General features: G+C 46.0%; 1 protein-coding gene across 3 annotated transcripts in view; it reads right to left on the reverse strand.

The window, feature by feature from the left end:
- The window catches only part of LOC135370633 (LIM/homeobox protein Lhx1-like), a 121,697-nt gene that overhangs the window by 79,034 nt on the left and 23,781 nt on the right, over nucleotides 1-18,882 (reverse strand). For all 3 annotated transcript variants that reach the window (XM_064604418.1, XM_064604417.1, XM_064604419.1), the window contains exon 2: nucleotides 1,316-1,539. In XM_064604418.1, coding sequence (XP_064460488.1) covers nucleotides 1,316-1,539 — 224 coding nt within the window. The remainder of the gene's footprint in view (nucleotides 1-1,315; nucleotides 1,540-18,882) is intronic.

An 18,882-nucleotide genomic window follows, 5' to 3' on the forward strand; every position in this document is an offset into this window, starting at 1 on the left:
CGAAATCGATTTCGAAGTAGAGGGGTGTGTTGATGCTAGTTTATAGAAGTTTTCAAGCTATCTAAGTATATCACGCGCATTCGCAAATACGCTACACTACTGTATGAAAGACAATGAGCGAATACAGCGACACGGACGATACAAGACAGCGCACCGTCCGCTTTAGCGATAACCGGATACAGCGATTGTATATCGTTTCCGTCGTTCGCCTGTCGTTCGAAGTTTGACATTAAAAAAACAACTGCGTGAAAAGCAACGATCGCGTTCGTCGACACAGGCGATACGTGAGACGGCACCGTTCGCTATAACGATAACCGGATAGAACGATGGTCTTCTGTTCTCATCGTTCGCTTGTAGTTCAGTCGTTCAGAGCTTGATATCAAGAAAAAAACTTGCACATTATAGTGCCCTCGACATATTAGTCTGTCGAAATCTATACCAGTCGAGATGCACACCCATTGGTTCGAACAGATTCCACTCTCGCCTAATCGCTATGATACCAATCATTCACCAGACACTCTAATAACGTAACTTCGCCACATAAGAGCCACCGTGTTCATACACATAACACGCCCAGGTCCAGTCATTGCAAAGAATGATAGGGCTATAAATCCTGCTTTGGCGAGAAAGCTGCGCATACAATTTATGCACGTAAACGGGACGCGTCTTAAAAAGGCATAGCCTCTCATTTTCAACTAAATTGGAGGAGAGGACCATATAATGATGATTGCCTCGAACGTGTTATGTGACGAAGTTCCCTTCTCAGGGCATGCGCTGCACATTATCTTGGCATTGTGAGGTGATGCATATATTCCTTCCGGTACGTAACAATAACCGTGTATTCACGCGAACGAGATTCCCCAGAATACTACAGCGGAAGACGCGACAAACGTCATAGCTTTCTGCTATCATGTGATCGCGAGCGCTCAACTGAGTCTGCCTTCACGTGCACTGCTAACCGTGGGCAATATCCTATTCCGTAGCAGACGACAGGAACGGACGCTGACGGTGTCGTCTGCTATAAGTGTCGTCTGCTACGTGCGCAGTATAGGCCCTCCCGATGTTCCGGCACCGTGTGAACGCTCAACATAACACGGGACGGAAAGTTGGGCTCCGTGAGCAGCGTTTTCGATTTTTCTTCCGCCAGAATATTCCGTGAGGATGTCACTCGTGTGGATACACGTTAACTCTCGTTTTTCACTCAGGGGAGTGGCAGAATTCGCGAGCGACACCCTGTTCAATTTCTCCTTTCTTTCTTTCTTTCTTTTCTCACAATTAATTTAAATTGACATTGAAAATTTTGTTTTCTCCTTACCTCCTGACGTATTGAGGTGGTTGGGAGGCTGTCGTGAGAGGTAGTCGTCTTTGCAGACGAATCTGTTCTCGTCGAGGACGTAAAGTTCTTCGCCCGTCGAAAGTTGCTTGCGACACACCAGGCATGTGAAGCACTTCAGGTGGAACACCTTACTACGCGCCCGTCGAACAAGGTCCGTCGGTGAAATGCCTTGAGCGCAGCCGGCGCACTTCGTCCCGAAGCGCCTACAACGAGACAAAGAGGCCACATCACAATTGACATCGTTTCAAAGCAAGCCGCCTTTGGTGGGTTTGAAAAGAGACAAAGGAAGCTTCGATAATATACTAATATATCATTCAAGTGGCTTCCGTATTGAACATCAATAATCAACATCAATACCGCTGTATGTGGAGTACCTTACACGGTTACATGTGGGGGGTTATGAGCATACGAGTGAGATAGAAATAAACAATGAATGGACCACGAGTATCGGCACCGAAGGGACATTATAGACGCGGATAATTGAAGCGCACAAAGATAGCAGAACAGGTAACCCACGACGTGTGTCTAGCGCGTCCAGAGCAAACGGGTGGTTGAAGCAGTGTGTTTGCCACAGTCAAATGTCATTCGCCAAGCAGTGATGACGTCCGATGGCCGCGTGTTTCTCAGGATAACTCGTGTCCTGTGCAAGATAAGTAAGCCTGTGCGAGATGGTGTCAGACCTGTGGTGCGATCCCGTTTGCACTCGTTGTCACCCTTACGTCGAATCGTTCCGTGCACCACAGGCTTTATATTGTCACATATAAGGGGTTGCACACCATCCTTTGAGGACCCGGAAGTGCTATAGTCACGCCCTGTCGAGAGTTGACGCGCGGTGTGGTTCAGCACAATGTTGCTTGACGCTCTTGCCTGATAAAGATTTCACTTGGGACTGACAGCGTGCATCCTATTGAACTTTTTTTCCGTAAACCTTATTTGGCGCGTATATTCAAATCTGTACCACCTAGAGCCCGATCCCTTATGTGTGTCGTCTGCTACTGTGTCGTCTGCTAATTGCTGAGTGCGCCACCCGCGATAGTCCCGGGCGCCGCACGAATGCTGAACGTAACACGCGAGCAGTTTTATTGCCTTTTCTTCCACTAGAATATTCCGCGGTGATGTCTGTTTGAACACATGCCGTACCATCCGCGAGTGTACAGCTCGCCACTTCTAAATAGGGTGGGCCGGTGCTGACAAAAGCCGGGCTCGTGACTGATGACCCACCGAGGTCCTCGAATCGATTGCGCATGGTAGCGGCCACCCTTCTGTGCGCATGCCACGGGTGCGTGAGCTCGCTCGTGCGTGCCCCGTCCTGACGCTTGAACCTCATCATTTATGTGGAGCACTTCTCGTCCATGCATTACCTACAGCGTCTAACGAACGCCCTCGCTGCACTCTCATGCATATATAGCCCGGACGAAGGCCCTTCTGTCAACTGTACATAGCCACTGTTTTGAGCCTTCGGGTGTAAAAAAAGACGGCATCACGGCAAAGTCCTTCTACCTGGAAGCTGGTTCTCGTTTTGTGAAAAAAAGTGGTCTCCACCATCGAAGGAACGTATCACTATTTCCACATTGTCTTGTGGTGCAGTATATAGCAGACGAGCGCTACCCCCCCCCCCCCCCGAAAAAAAGAAAGGTGACGTCATATACGCTAGCCATATCTAATCGCGCATGTATTTGGGTATGGCTTGTGTAAGTGACGTCGACGTTATCTCTATTTCTTGTTTAGTTGCAGATTTGGTCAGGTATGCCGAATTCAGTGGCTACATATTTTTATTTTCGACTTATCAACTTATTTTTTGAGCAGTAAGTAAGTGTGTTTTATTTTAATTTTATTTTTTGCTGCAAAATGCGATGTTTTCGCGGTACCCGGATGATGATGATGATCATGATGGTAGAAAAAGAGGAGTGCCGCACGGTTAACAGCAAGTTCGCATGGGTTATGTAAATGGGCGAAAGAAGAAGCGTACATAAGAAACAGCCCAAGCAGCACAATATCTTTGCCTATAATATTGGCTGGATGTCGGCTTAATGCTAGTTCAATATTGGACCAATATTGCCAATATCCATTGAGCCCAAATGTTGCCCCTTCGAATGTTCGTCATGTAAACTGGCTAAAGGAGGAGCATAACTGGTCTGGTGCGTATTCGCACTTGCAAAACGGTTTGAGTTCGTCGGGCTCACAGGCCCTATTTTGTACATGTGCCAGCAGAATCACATTTTCAAGTCGAGTGACACGTTTGCAGATAAATGCAACAACAACAACGGAAGAAAAACACGCCATATCAACTTCCATGTCTTTTCTTTCGGACACTAACGTGTTGACGGCACACGTTTGAGAAATTGCCTCTCGTTATCAGATTAAAAAATTCCGCGGCAGCGGCTGCATCTCTGTCTGCGTATCTCTTCACCGTACGTATAGTTACGATGCAGTGCATGACTTCGCCGTCTCGTCGTAAAGGCTGATAAGCTCGCATGTTCCGTGCGAAGTATGAACCGAAAGCCACTAGAGGAACTTTTTCCAGAGTGTTCCAAAGCTGTTTCTGTTGGTGTGATACAAAGGCTAGTGAAGAAGATGTGAATTCTCGGCGACCTTTATACCGTTGTGATTTGTCGTGGTTTCAATTTCATGACATGTTTGCGTGATAGGGTGCGCGCATATCTTCGATCCAGTGGGATGGTTTCAAAGGAACAGTTGCCGTAGTTAGTTTCTTTTTTTATTCCGTGTTTACGCCGCGAAGCAACTGTGGCTGTAAGCGACGTACAGACTTGGACAGATGGAGAGAGGACAGCAGGAAGGATAGCGCCATTATGTGTTTGAACAGCAGCCGAGATGCCCGCATCGAGAGCACAGTGATTAACGAGGTGAGATTGAAAGTGGGAGCACAGTGATTAATAAGGATTGACTTAGTGGACCATACGCTGGTGAGTTCGCTTTTGATCATAGTTGGCTCGCAGACGTATATAGTGCCTGGAATTACAGTGATCCCTCGTTAATATGACCCCCGATAATCTGACATACGCGTTTTACGACCACACTCCTGGGGGACAATGCAGTCAAACCTCTGCAAATCCCCCACGTTAATATGACAATTCCGCATTATGACCAAAATTTTCGGGAACGACCATGGTCATAATAACGTGGGTTCACTAACGCGATCGCGGTAAGTGATATCGCAACTTTCCGCAATCGCCTAGTGGGACACCTCAGTGTATAGGGTGTATACCCAAGCGCACTGGGGCTCCCAAAACAATAATGGGTCTTCACTGCGCATGTTCAGAACAGAAACAATGCTTTTGCGCTATTGGCAGTGAAGTCGGTCTTTGAGCCCCAAGTTCATGGGTGCCTCACTTTAAAACTCCCTGTTAACGCTTCGAGTCAATATTTGATGCTGCGCAAAGTGTAGCTCCGCAACGTGAATGGCTCGAATGCATTTTTAATATATTCCGCTTACTGTTCAAAATATGTTTAATAATCAGTTCAGAACGTTGACATACAATATAGTTGTTCATATTTAATTTTGCGATGAACACTCTATTTTACGCGTTTTAAATAAGTGGATTTTTTTTTTCGCTCCACGTCACAGTCGCACGGACAGATGGAGAGAGGATCAGCAAGAAGAAGTGGGAGACAGGGGGTTAGTATGCGTCCTGGGACGACTTCAGAGGAAAAAAATTTGTGAGGGGAGTTGTGTTCAATTTACAACACTATTTCAAATGCGTGTATTTACAAACACGCTTTTCAACGCTGTTACTACACCTTTGTATTGCACCTTTGCACGAGCGTGAAAACAACAACAACAACAAATGTTTACTTACGTTAAACACCCCCCTTTTACGCGGCGCCGAAAGGTGTAACAAAATACGGTGTATGCATGAAACGCATTTCTTAGATAGTTTTACACGCAAAGAACGATCGCATTTCCACCTGATCTAACCAAATGTATATATCCGGTGCACCTCTTTCTGATGCACCTAAAGAATTTCAAATTGGAATGCCATATCAATACTGGTTTCCACACTGATGCTTCGCTGAAAGTTCAAAGCTCAACTCCCTCAATCTGTAACAACTTTATTGCCGCTCCTCATCCATCGTACAGTTCATGGACAAACAAACTCACACATAGTCTCGAAGGTTCCATTCGTTTACGTAACGAACTGGTTGTATACAATGTATACCCTCCATAACAAACGCGACCCATTTGAAATGTATAATGTCACTCATATACGCTCGAAGAGATGACAATCAGCGGTACATTTTTTTATGTGCATGTATATACTCTACATGACACACCCGCATGCGTCTTTGAGAAACTTGAAGCCCTTAATTAGGTCGTCAAGAACGGATTGGCAAACAGCTATAGACACCGCGCGGACGACCATGTGGGTTAGCTTTGTCGCAGTTACCTGCAGCGATTTGCGCTGTAAGTATAGACGTAATTATATATATTTCGTGATCGTGAGTATACAGCAGACCACTGGACGTTCTGGCCGGTTTAGACGGAATGAAAAACAAAACAAAGAAACCTCTTGTTAACCTCACTCAAGGTGCGTGATAGTAGGAAAATTTATCAGCAATGCACTGAGATGAATTTGACCTGGTTGGGCTATACAAGGTTCTTAGTTATGCTGTTATCACCGCTATGCAATACACGTACGACGCAATACAAATATGCTTGAACCTATATGCGTGCATCTAGATATTATATACAATCAATATATATCTATACGAAGATGAAGATGACTATCTACAAGCGAAATATGTCTCGATAATTCAATCCCTCGCGAACTGTTTACGTAACGTTCTTATAACTTCGTGCAAACAACAATAATAATAATAACAACAACAAATACACGTAGTAACGATGAATGAGGAAATTTGACGCTTAATCGCCTCTTTCCTGTATAGATACTTCGGGGCTTTACGTCGCGAGACAACCGCGATCATGAGTGACGTCACAGTGGTCGGGTCTGTGGATTAATTTTGCCCACCTGAGGGTTCCGTTAACGTGCGCCGAAATCTCGACACACGGCGCACCACATTTAATATAACGTCCCTCGCGGAAGACGGCGTGTCTGAGCAACTTGTACCCTTTCCACCAAGTTGCCAAGTACGGTCCTCGGCCGGGTTTGAATCCGCGATCTTGGGATCAGCAGGCGGATACGCTACTGATCGGATTGGATTGGATACGAAATAAAACGATATATGGAAAGGTTAGTCCCGACCCAGTCAGGACTGGCTACTCCAAAACACGTTTGTGGGTGAAACAATAGAGCTACAAAAAAAAAAAAAAAAAAAAAAGGAAAGGAAAGAAAGACTAGAGTGAAACACACAAACAGGAAAGAGGCAGAGTATTAGGTCAAGCAGGAGAAAGAATAAAGGATAAAGGGGTGAAAGGAAAAAGGGAGACGTTATGCACCGAGAGACACTCACTGGTTCACAGTGTCAGAGACCGCGCGAACACAGAGTGTCGCAGAAGCTGTCACAATGTTGGCCCTATATTGGGCTAATATTATGCCGGTATTGCCAATATTGGCCCAATGTTGGGCCAACATGTTGTGCTGTTTGCGTGGCAAGCAGGTTCGAAGCGGCGAGGAAGTCGACGAGAGCGCGCAATACCGTCACCTGGTGATGGGCAGGCCAGCAGCCGAGAACCTTCCTAACGGAGAAATGGCGATTGTCGACACGCTAGCGGTTGAGCCACCGAGGGCAACCCTGCTTTTTTTTTTCCTCTATGGATCCGCCACTGCGTTGCCGTATAGCAATCAATCAATCAATAATCAGGGTACACTCACGCAGAGGTTAGAGATAAGAGCCGGTGATAATTTATGCTAAATAGTATATACTCCGAGTTTTCATTAACAGTCTCGTCGGTCAGAAAAACGAACGCACTGTATGTACAGAAAAAAGGAAGAAAAAAAATCACAAAACGGAGGAGCTACATGTTTCCCAAGCGACGCTCTTGTCTACATACCTATATGCCTGGCAGCTTATGGATGACACCACCCCTCGAAGGCCGAACACCGGAAGCTGGCGTTCTACTTCCGGCAGTGACGTATATCTTTACAGCTTTCGCAACCCGGAAAGTGCAGATAGGAAGTGCAGATCGATCAGCACCCAATAGAAGAGCGAGGAGGAAGTGCCTCAGTGAACAGCAGCGGCCTCTTTTTTTTTTTTTTTTTACCTATCGCTTCATGGGCACCTTCGTGAGGCAGGATCTCATCTGTTCATATAGCGCCTGTTATGCATGTCAGAGACTGTAACAGGAATGCAGTGCAGCTCGTGCCTATACGTGTCCGTTTATAGCAAGTCCCACACTCTCAGAAAAAAAGAAAAAGGTGTGAAAAGGTGGGAACTTCTATAGTTACCACCTATAGTGTCTGACGAAGGGTGTAAAGGGGTGGTAACATGCTTGTTACCGCCTTTTTGCAAGTGCAGTACAAAATGTGTGTAAGACCATTACCAGCATTGACAATGCAGCGGATTGTGTACAACGAAGACAACTGCAAGTAATCTGTTGCTCCGATTTCAACCAGATCGCAGGTAGAACTTTGCAACCTTTTAGGCACAACATACGCCTACCACAACTATTTCCTCCTAAAAGGTGAAACAGCTCCACTCTTTTTTTTTAAGAGTGCAGGTGTCAAGTCCCATTTCGGGTTTAAATGCCTCGCTCTATATGGCACACACACTTGTGGTGTAAAAGGTTTGCTTCACTTCAGTCACATCAGAACTCTTAATGCTACTTATATACGAACACTAAACTTCGTAATGATCTTGTCGATCTGAAAAAAGGAGGCAGCCACAGACCGTGTTTCGAATACACCAAGGCAGAAAGCACCACGTTTGCAGTTGCTTGACGCCGGCATTGTCTTCCACGTCATATATACTGTCTGTGTCTGTCTGGAGCGCAGTTAACTAGAACAGCAGCGCGTCCCAGTGTAGCAGGAAGAGCTCGGTGTGTCCTCAGGTGCCTGAGTAGTTAGTTAGTAATGATGTCATAATACGGGTGATAGATGTCCTTCGCTCCAAAAAATGAACTTCACCACATAGCACGCTCCTAGCTAACCATCATCCTGAGTGACATCGTTCTTTCCCCTGATTTGCTCAAAACGGGGGCGTACGCCGTTTTTGTGGCATTATGCGCCACGTCCATGTCACGTCGAGACTAAAGGAGGTACCCGGATTCGAATCCCGGTGCCGGCTGTGTTGTCCGGGGATTTTCCTGGGTTTTCCTCAGACGCTGTCTGACATATGTCGGCTCCCAGTTCCCGTAGAAGTCGGCCCAGGGCGCACATTCCCCCAGAGCGCTAGTCGTGACGTTGCCCACTTCTGTGAGGCCAACAACGGCAACTTCTTTCAAGAGTGCCACCACCACCACCACCACCACCTCCACTACCTCGTGGCATTATGCAGTTCATAATCGCCGCAAAAATGGCGTACGCCCCCCGTTTTCATCAAATCAAGGGAGAGAACGTTGTCATTCGGGATGATGGTTGGCTATGAGCGTGCTATGCTGTGAAGCCCTGTTTTTACAGAGTGTTTGGTGTATACGCTAAATGTGTTAGGATGAAGTGCGCAGCGCTCTTGAGGAATCAGTCCCAGAAATAGCAGATATGTATACCGCACGAAACGCAGCCCCTAACAAAGCCTGCCATGAAGTTTTACGCAACAAGCGCCGTATATATGAACATAAATAAATTCGCCAGTACAAGCAGTTACGCGCGTCGCAGCCCAAGAAAAACAATGCACCCCGTGCGAAACAACAGTTCTCTGTTTTCTTAACAGATTATATGCGAGAATTTGTGTCGGATTTCCTTCATTTTGCCGCCGGATTTCAGCTTAGAGCGCCCTCTACGCAAAACTCTCTCCCCCCCCTCTTCCCCCCCCTCTCTCTAGACCATAAGAAGATATGACGCGTTTCGGGGCGGCCCGGAGGATTTCGGTCCCTTCTCGCGCGTGTTTTTAATCCTTCATCCAGCATCATCCAATGTCGCATACTCTCAAACCGGAAAGAAGAGCAAAAATTGGGAATATGGAGGAAACTCTGCCGATGTACTAATCTCGTGCAGGCTGCACACAAATAAAAGCCTCGTTACCAGAGCCCGCGCCGCTGTTTCATCAGTGCTTGATGATGATGTGAATGCGATGTTTATTTACGCGAATGTGATGGGCGAAGTATTTTTATTGGTGATGCGCGGCGAAAGCTTTATTTCTGCGGTGCTGGAGAAGTTTGGTAGTTTATCGAAGCAGAGAGGAAGGAAATGAGAAAAATGGAGGTTGTGCTATACGGTGCGAAATGGTGACGGGGAACATCACTGTATATAGACGTACAAATAAATAAATAAATATACTCACACCAATTGTGCACAGCCGAAGAAACTGGCCGATGGAAAAGGACTATACTGCTTATTTTTAAATATGGTTCGTTATAACGAAGTCAACAAGACCGGCAAATAATTCGGTGTAAACAGCAATTCGATAAAAGCGAATGTATTCCACAAAACACAGTGACACTAGCCTCAGAAGCCCGCAGATACCTACACCGTATAGGAGCCTTAAAAGTAGTATTTACGTAAGCAAACAAACTTGCATCATGGTCGCCATTGATTTATTTTATTTAATTGGACGGAGAGGGAGGGAGAGAAAAGACGTGAACTGGGTTTGCCGCACGAGCTTTTGTCGGCCCTTCTTTCGCACTAAGCGGAGGCAGGTGACACCATATCTCGAATAATCGGGTTTGAATCGCTTGCATTTCCGTCCGGACAGTCCGAGACTTCGGATAAAACGATAATAATACAAGAAAAACGATTTCGATACATCGGGGGCTTACTGTAGTTCCTACTGGCCTTCCGAGATTGCTTGACCGAGGCAGGTTTGGACATTTATATCCTATATCAACTACTCAGCGTCGCGTCGAATACACAGCTCGTTGCGGAAGCGCAGTGCAGTACAGTGCAGTAGACAAGTTGGGAGATTTGAGTAGCTATGCCTCTACGCAATCCGATGCATCACTCCATAGTGCAAGACGTCTTGTCGCGTCCACTGCGAGGAACTCGCAAAGACGTCGCACGAAGCAGTTCATCCGTACTTCGATAAGCGATCGAGGAGAGCGTATAGGATGGAAAGAGGGACAAAAGATCGTTAGAAAAGAGCACTTCGGGGCCATCACATAACCAATGCGGCGTCTCGCCTCGCTGTAACATGGGCCTTGACAGCAGAGGAGCCCTCCTTGAACACCAAACGCTTCTTGCATCATACATTATCCACCCGACCTGAGTATTGGCATCTTTTTCGGGATGGGAGGAGGTGGCCTTTCCCCCTCCCTGCCAGATGCCACTCCCCTCCATCGTGTGGGCTCCTTCGGGTCCTGTTCTTCCTACACATGCACCAAACGAACGTGCCTGGTTGCCTCGCAGTCCGGTTTACGGGTGATAGCGAGACTGCTTTCTTTCTCGGATCGACCTCGCGTGTGGTTTGGCAACGCTCGCTGGTCGCTGGCCTTGCGATGCCCCGCAGAAGGCTCGGTCGAAGCTTTTCTCTCAAGCCGTCTTCGCGGGCACGACGTAACTTCTCCTTCACCTCATAACGAAGAGCCAATGCGCCTGATTACCATCCACGCGGCAGCGATCGGTGTCTGGGTTAATTTTGCCCTGCTGAAGGTTGCGTAACACGCACGACAGGTCTTGATAGGAATAGCAATAGCCATAGCAATAGCCATAGCCATAGATATAGCCACAGCCAGGATTCGACATGGTGCATGGTGCGCTTTCACTGCCATTTACCGGAAGCAATGTGGGGGATAGGTAAATTAACACTGCTTCAAACTACAGTGAGTGCGATGTTGTCGAGGACACAGAGCACATCCCCCTCAGGTGCTCCAAGTATGCCGACAGTCGCGGGACACTAGAAGCAAGTCTGGCTCGCGCCTGGACACCCAGCCATTTCACCTTGTAAAACTCCTGGGTCCACAGCCATTCAATCATCAAGCGGCTGCATTGAAAGTTCTCCTACGTTACCTCGAATAAACGCATCTGATTGACATTTTGTGACACTTTCTGGTCTCTCGTTTGTGACAAGTATTCCCACTAGTTCGGGATGTTTGTCTTCCGCACCCCCCCCCCTCCAATTACTACTGGGGTTTCTCCCTTTTTTTATTTATGTCAACTAACTGCGGCTAAGTGGTTTGGGGTAGCCAGTCTGACTTTGTCGTGACTTAAATCCCAATTTTTTTTCTTTTTCTATCACATCTCATCACGCTGCTTCCAGCACCGTGTGTCGGAGACTTCCGGAGCACGTCAAAAGAACCCCAGGTGGTGGAAATTATGCGCAGCGCGACCCTGTGGCACGTGCAGCACTCCAATTACTACTACTCGTGGAGCAATTACTACTACTACTACTACGTGGAGCTACTCCAATTACTTTTTGTTACCGGAATTAAAGTATTCTGTGTAGAAGCGCATGTGACAGTGCGCTGGGAAGCGTTAATTCACGACCTAGAAGGGAACAAAATGTCAGTGAAATCTGTCCTTCACGTGCACGCGGCCGCACTTGACCGGTGATCAATCACTGGTAATCAACCTCTGTGCTCCTTTTCGAGGAGCACCACGCATATTTCGACCTGTCAAGTTACTACTAGGCACCTTCAGATGGCACCTCACGCAATGCAAGATGTAACGAACTACAACGATCAAAGTTGTCATATAACTCTATTAAACGAATGAAATTCGTGACCACTTCGACAGACTTCCGTTCGTAAAAGCCCTCCTAACAAGCGCACAAAGAAAGGCGAGAGCTTCGAAGGACAGTCGACGAACCGCTTGAAACAAAATCGTGCTCACACGCAACTGCGCCTAAAGACAAACCCCGGGAACAAACCCTAGAACAACACCGCTATATAGATCGGCCTTCGACACCCCCTCGACGTCCTGTCCAGAGAAATCCACGGATTACAAGAGCAGCGCCGCCAAACGAAATCTTACTCCCCCCCTCTCTCTCTCTTACATATATGTACGTCCTATAACACAACACACACACACACAGACGTCGTAGAGGGCGCTGCGAATAGATAGCGGTGGATACATACACTTATAGACGCGCTAGCCTCTTGTGAGAGCAAGACAGATGTGTTCACACGGCAGAAAAAGGGGGAAAAAGGGGGGAGGCGGGGAGGTAGCGACTGGTCAATCGGATTTAGCTCGAAACCCAGGGACGCGCCAGAGTTGATCCCTTCTCACGTTGGGAACGAGATTACAGGCGGGGCGGGCGGGCGGCTTCTGCGTACACTTTCGTTTCTTGGAGAGCGAGAGAGAGAGAGAGAGAGAAAAAAAGGAAAGAGTTGTCTTCCGAATGGGCCCTGTCTTCGAGAGGGAGATATGGCGCTAAAGGATAGCGAGCTGGATAGAAAGCTCATTCGTTTTGCGGCACCAGTGTGCAACCTTGTGTATACGTAGGGTGTACGCGAGCAGCATTCATCGTGCGACGGTGACATTAAATTGGGATTGAATGCGGCGGAACATTAAAGCTTTTATCCCTTTTGGTATCGACGAGGTTTCTGTCTTTATACTTAGAGAAAATAACGGAAACGTGGACTCTGATGGCTAGTCCTTTATGGCGATTTTGGGAACAATAGACCTCTCCCTGTTTGTAAACAAATGACGTCATAGTGTTCGTCAGCGCCACCAATTTGGTAGAGTTGAACTATACGCTCGAAGCTAGGGGTGAACAAGGTCGCGCCCCAAAGGCACTGTGTTCAAGGGATTACGATGGTCCCTGCATGGGACGCGACCTTCGGTCCTACTTTTCTTTCCGATAGCAGGCAGCGAACAAGTGCCCATTCGTGGAACCCAGCCTTCCCCTTCCGATTTGTTTCGGTTTCAGTCTGTCTACCAACGTCATGATGACGTTTCTCGGGTAGAGGTCTATCCAATTAGTTTGTTGTTTCGCTGGAATCTGTGAGCTCTAATATTTATGTCAAAGAACAAATCATAAATTAAGAAAAACATCTTTCAGGGCTTATACCTTGTTAAAAGGGATAAAATTCCCCAGTGCAGGGGACACAAAGAAGAGACGATCACGAAGAATATTTCTTCAGTGTTCATCATGATCATCTCCCCTGCATTGGGTATTTTATCCCTTTTAACATGAACTACCACACAGCCCTGTTTTTATCACTTTTTAACTTATACGTCAATTTATTTATTCTCATTAATACCCAGGTATTTATTGTAGTATGATGATGTCGCGCAGGGATAAAATAAAGGGGTCGGTGACAAACGTAAAACATGATGTGTATATGCAGAGTTTGATTCAACGAGTTCGCATTCAACAATAACAGTTGATCGTAACTGAAACTAATAGGAGAAAATGCTTAATTAGCTCTGTTGTAACTATAGCAGAAATCGTAAACAAATCTCAGAATGATTGTGAGAATCCTAACGTAACCAGCCTGGACTGTACCAAAACAAATAAAATCATAATGCTTCGCTGTGGATATCGGTGATTGTAAGCCTTACAGCTTTGCTTGTTTAATTAACAACTTGGAATACTAAAAACGAACAAATAGTAATGAAGCCCAGCGAGGTGTAAACCCCAAAGAAACCTGAATCACCCTAAAGCAAGAAAAGAAACATCTAACCTATGATCGGTTCCAGTTATTTCATTATTACTGCTTACCATTGTATCTCAGCATGGGCAGGTTAGTATGTAATTCTTAACCGTAAACAGCCCTTTCATGATCCGCAAAATGTTAATCTTCATTTCTTAATGCATATGTAACAGATACCCTAGTTTTCATAGCATAATTAGCTATTTATTGGCATCCATAGATAATATAAAATACAGCCTTTAACACTCTTAATGAAGCTACTATATTGATTAGACATAGCTATTGATATTATCAACGACTCGGATCTCAGAAGAGTTTCCCTAAATTCAACATCTGTTGCTTCACAATGCTTCCATGTGTAGAGGAAAGACTAACCTACGTACCTACATGGACTAGACTATATGTCCTACCTTATCTTATGACTGTCTTACCTGCATTAGGATTAGGATAATACCTTGCGCGTGTAAATCTACTGCAAGTTATCTGTATATGTCCCTTGTTTTGCATCGAGGAAAAGAAGACATATTGTGGAGTTCGTCCATAAATCCGTCTGTTCTTAGACTGTTCTCTTCTAAGCTTACTAAAATGTTCCACACATTAGCTTTTGCCTTGTGCTGAGCACCCATTTCGAAATGCATTTAACACGACGGGCATACCGCGAGGTGAGACATGTCAATACAGAACTGGAAGGATCCAGGCGAGACGCGCCATAAATTTCATCTTTCCCATCAGATTTTACTGCCTCCGCTGGAGGGCGTTGCGTGAAATGCACAGCGCTCTCAACAGGAGCGATCAACAGTTGATAGCGGGAGAACTGACGGGGGAGGTAAAATAGAATGGGAGGAGGCAGCCATGAAGAGGGAAACACTGTTATTTTCTCCCCGTAATGCCTATGATTAAAGTCATTACACCGTTACTCGCGTGCAGCGGTGGAGTAGTCAAGTGGCCTCTCGCCGTCGTCTGCGTGTCGAAGGGTGTCGTCTGCTAGCTGTTACGCGCGCAATAGAGTTTTTTTTTTTTTTTTTTTCTGCAGCGTGATTTTGCTGTGTGTCGTGATTTCGTTGATCAATTTTAATGCATGATGCCTTTTCACGTAAGCGTGAACTGGGAGTACTTATGGCGTGGTTGTCCCAGAATTCCCGGAACGTTCCTATTTATTTTCTTTCGGTTTGTAAGTCAGATGTCTTAGCACAGTGCTGCGATCTCTCTCTCTCTCTCTCTCTCTCTCTTTTAGGGCAGAGAAGGGCTTTGTTTACACGTATTTACAGTTTTCTTTTGTATTCTTTTTGTGGGAGTCCTCGGGGGGTGGGGCAGGTTGCTAAGCATCTAAACAACAACAACTACTACTACTACACTCTTAGAAATGAACTTCACCGCATAGCACACTCCTAGCCAACCATAATCTCGAACGATATCGTTATCTGCCCTGATTTGTTGTAAATGGGAGGCGTACGCCTTTTTTTGTGACACTTATGCTGTTCATAATTGTCGCCAGAAAGGCGTACACCTCCCGTTTTCAACAAATCAGGGAAGATAACGATATCATTTGAGATTATGGTTGGCTAGGAGGGTGCTATGCGGTGAAGTTCATTGTTAAGAGTGTACATGAACGACGATGGTTTGAGGTGCACTCTTAAAAATGAACTTCACCGCATAGCCAGCTCCTAGCCAACCATTATCTCGAATGATATCGTTATCTGCCCTGATTTGTTGAAAACACGGGGCTTACGCCTTTTATGTGACAATTATGAACAGCATAAGTGTCACAGAAATGGCGTACGCCCCCCGTTTTCAACAAATCAAGGCAGATAACGATATCATTCGAGATAATGGTTGGCTAGGAGCGTGCTATGAGGTGAAGTTCATTTTTAAGAGTGTGATTCACCGCAACCATTGCGGTACCATATACCTTAGTGCATGTTGGTTGGTATATGAGTAGGATGACGATGAAAAAGATGAGGCATACACATACACATGACACACGCAAATGAGATATCACACACGCGGTGCGTCGTAACTGATGGGGATAGTAGTACGTGTAGTAATACTCCTGACGTCTGAATTTTTTTTTTCTTCGAATCTTTGGAGTAATAACTAGGTCGCAGATTTGTTATTGACGTTACTTATGTGCGCTCAAATCAGTAATCAAAATGCATGCGTCAATAACGCTGTTCGTAGCTGCTCAATGAGCGGAAGTCATCCCCATATCATCGTCATCATGTATTTCTCTCTCTCTCTCTCGTAGCCTCGAACGAGGGACAACAAAGTACCTTTAAATGGGGGAAAGGTATCAAACATCTCTTTTAATGTCGCATGACGCATTTTACGATATATTTATTTCTATTCATTTATTTCTTGTCCTTATCATCATTATCGCGGTGCTCTGTCTGTTATTCGTTTCTGACAACCCATTGCATTATAAGTACGAAGCTGCCGAACGTTATCTATTATCTATATTACCTATTATTATCTACAATAAATGTCACACGTGCTGCCACGCTTAACATAGCACGTGTTTGAGAAGATGTCGCTCCGCTTTTCAAGATTTTACGACAAGAACCTCAACCCGTATAAAACGACGCATTCCTTATGACGTATTCCTTATAACGTATTCCTTCGCCATAACGGGCTGCGCGGCACACCCTTTTCCTACACAGACACATATTTGCTATTCTCTTAGTTGCGTCAAGCTCCCAACGATGGGTGAAAATCCACACACGTCTCATGCGGCAAACATGATGGTTATTTATATGCATTTGAGGACGACTCGAAAGCGTGTTTTATTATTATTATTTTTTTTCATAAGTCGTCCGACTTCACACGGTTGTAAGTAAAGCATAAATAACCTTCTGTACGCGTTGAACAGGTGCGCGTATGGTTTCTTGTTAGTTACGCGTCTTTTGGGTCGCGGATGAAGAGGAGGGTGGCTTCGTTGAAGTCGTAAAAACCGTGGCACCTGCGCCTGTGTGTGTTTTTTTGAGCACCGAGCGGTGTTCGAAGCGGCAGGCCTCAGAAACGCTCCATGGGAAATAAAAGGAAAGTTGACAGCTTTCGTTTTGGAATGGTATACGTAGAGTTGGGAAGCAGTTGCTGCTATATCGGCGTTGATGTGTGTGTGTGTGTGTGTGTGTGTGTGTGTGTGTGTGTGTGACGAGCAGTGGTGGCTATAGACCATTCGTGACGTATGTTTATACCAGCGCGGAGGTTGTATTATAAACTCAAACTGTTACCTCGTTTTACTACGTTGTTGGTGAAGAACACCACGATGGAAAACAGATGGAACGCGAAGAAACGTCATAACTTTGAGCAAAACTGGCAATTGTGTCTTATGCATGATGCAAGCTCCTTGACACGTCTTGACCATTCCTTCAGGTGCGAGAGCTTTCACGGCAACACGTATTTTCGAAACATTTCTCCCAACTATAGCTAGAATAGGATGCAATGGTCTGCCACACGAAGTAACCTGAAGAAGTCAGTCTGAGTCATTTCGTAAAACCGCCCTGTCTCATTATGGTACCCAATCATGCGGAATTAATTTGTGTAGCATTGCGCTCTTACTGTTTTGTTTATTGTTGTATAGTATCTGTGTCCCATTGTGTTACACCTTGACCTGCCTACATTCCCCCGTGTAACGCCCTCTAGGCCTTTGGGGCATATAAACTCTGTACAAACACTATGCGGTTCAGGGGAAGCAGGGACAGCGGACAGTGCAGGGGAGTAAATTTCGGGGTCAGAGTACTAAAATGAGGAGTAAATACAATCTAATTGAGTACACACGCAGGAGTACTGAAAGAAAAAACTAATTACTCCCCTACGTGTCGAAAAATAGTTTACGAGATACAAGCCCCTGAACTTTACTTCCGCGCCCCGCTCTGGCATGAGAGCAGCGAGAGCATGGGTCATGCCCATTAGTTCTGTAAATCACGTGTCCTCGCCCGCGGCTGCGGGAATGTCAGAGGCGGAAGGGTTTCGGTTTCGGTTTTCGTGATTACCAATTTAACCAACTTTCTTTTTTGTCTTTTACCCGTGGCGGTGGTACTGCTAAAAGAGGGGGGGAATATAGGTTTATTGCAAAAGCTCGCTAAAGCAATTGCTAAAAGAGCTCGCCCTTGTCGGCCTCATAGAGGTGCTCTCTGGGGGAATGTGCGTCCTGGGCCGACTTCTAAGGGAACCCCGCCGATATACGTCTGCCAGCCGTCTAAGGAAAACCCAGTAAAAACCCCAGACTACGGATTCGAACCCGGTTACGTCCCAGTCTCGAATGTCTTTTACCCTTGTACGCTTTAATATAGAAATATCGGGAAGCCATAGCATCCAATGGGACACAACACTTCTTTTATCTCACGGTATGCCACATCATGTACATGTTTTCCTCCAATATATCACACCGTGGCAACCCCGAATCTTTTTTGTGCACGCTCTTGACCGTATATACGGACAGAGCTATATCCCCACAGCGGCACATCCAAGTCCAGATCTCACTCGGCGAGCTTCGTGTCACGACTGACATTAGAGAGACACGACTGTGCGTCGATGCCGCGGTGAGTGGCACTTGAAAGTAGAGCAGCAGCTATGGTCTGCAGTGGTCGTGCAAGCGTCGGATATCGGGCCGATCTGGGACCACTAATTGCGGCCATTAAGGCATCTTAGCTCGATAATTGCGCCATATACGGCATTAAGGGACATTATTCTTCTCCTCTCTGGGGTCAAAGTACAACGGGGAAGGCTCCGCTGTCATTGTAGCTAGAATCGGTCGGATATACCCGTGTTGGCTTGTGCGTGTATACTGGACATCTATGGTATAATACTCGGAGGCATGCACGTACTACTTCGTTGCGTTGAGTTTACCGTCTGAAGGAAGCGCGCATGAACTTGTACTGTATGACTAAGGCTGCGCCAATATCATTGTTTTTCAAATACTGAATCAAATATTTTTTAA

This window comes from Ornithodoros turicata, chromosome 10, assembly GCF_037126465.1.
Source record: "Ornithodoros turicata isolate Travis chromosome 10, ASM3712646v1, whole genome shotgun sequence".
Taxonomy (NCBI): Eukaryota; Metazoa; Arthropoda; class Arachnida; order Ixodida; family Argasidae; genus Ornithodoros; species Ornithodoros turicata.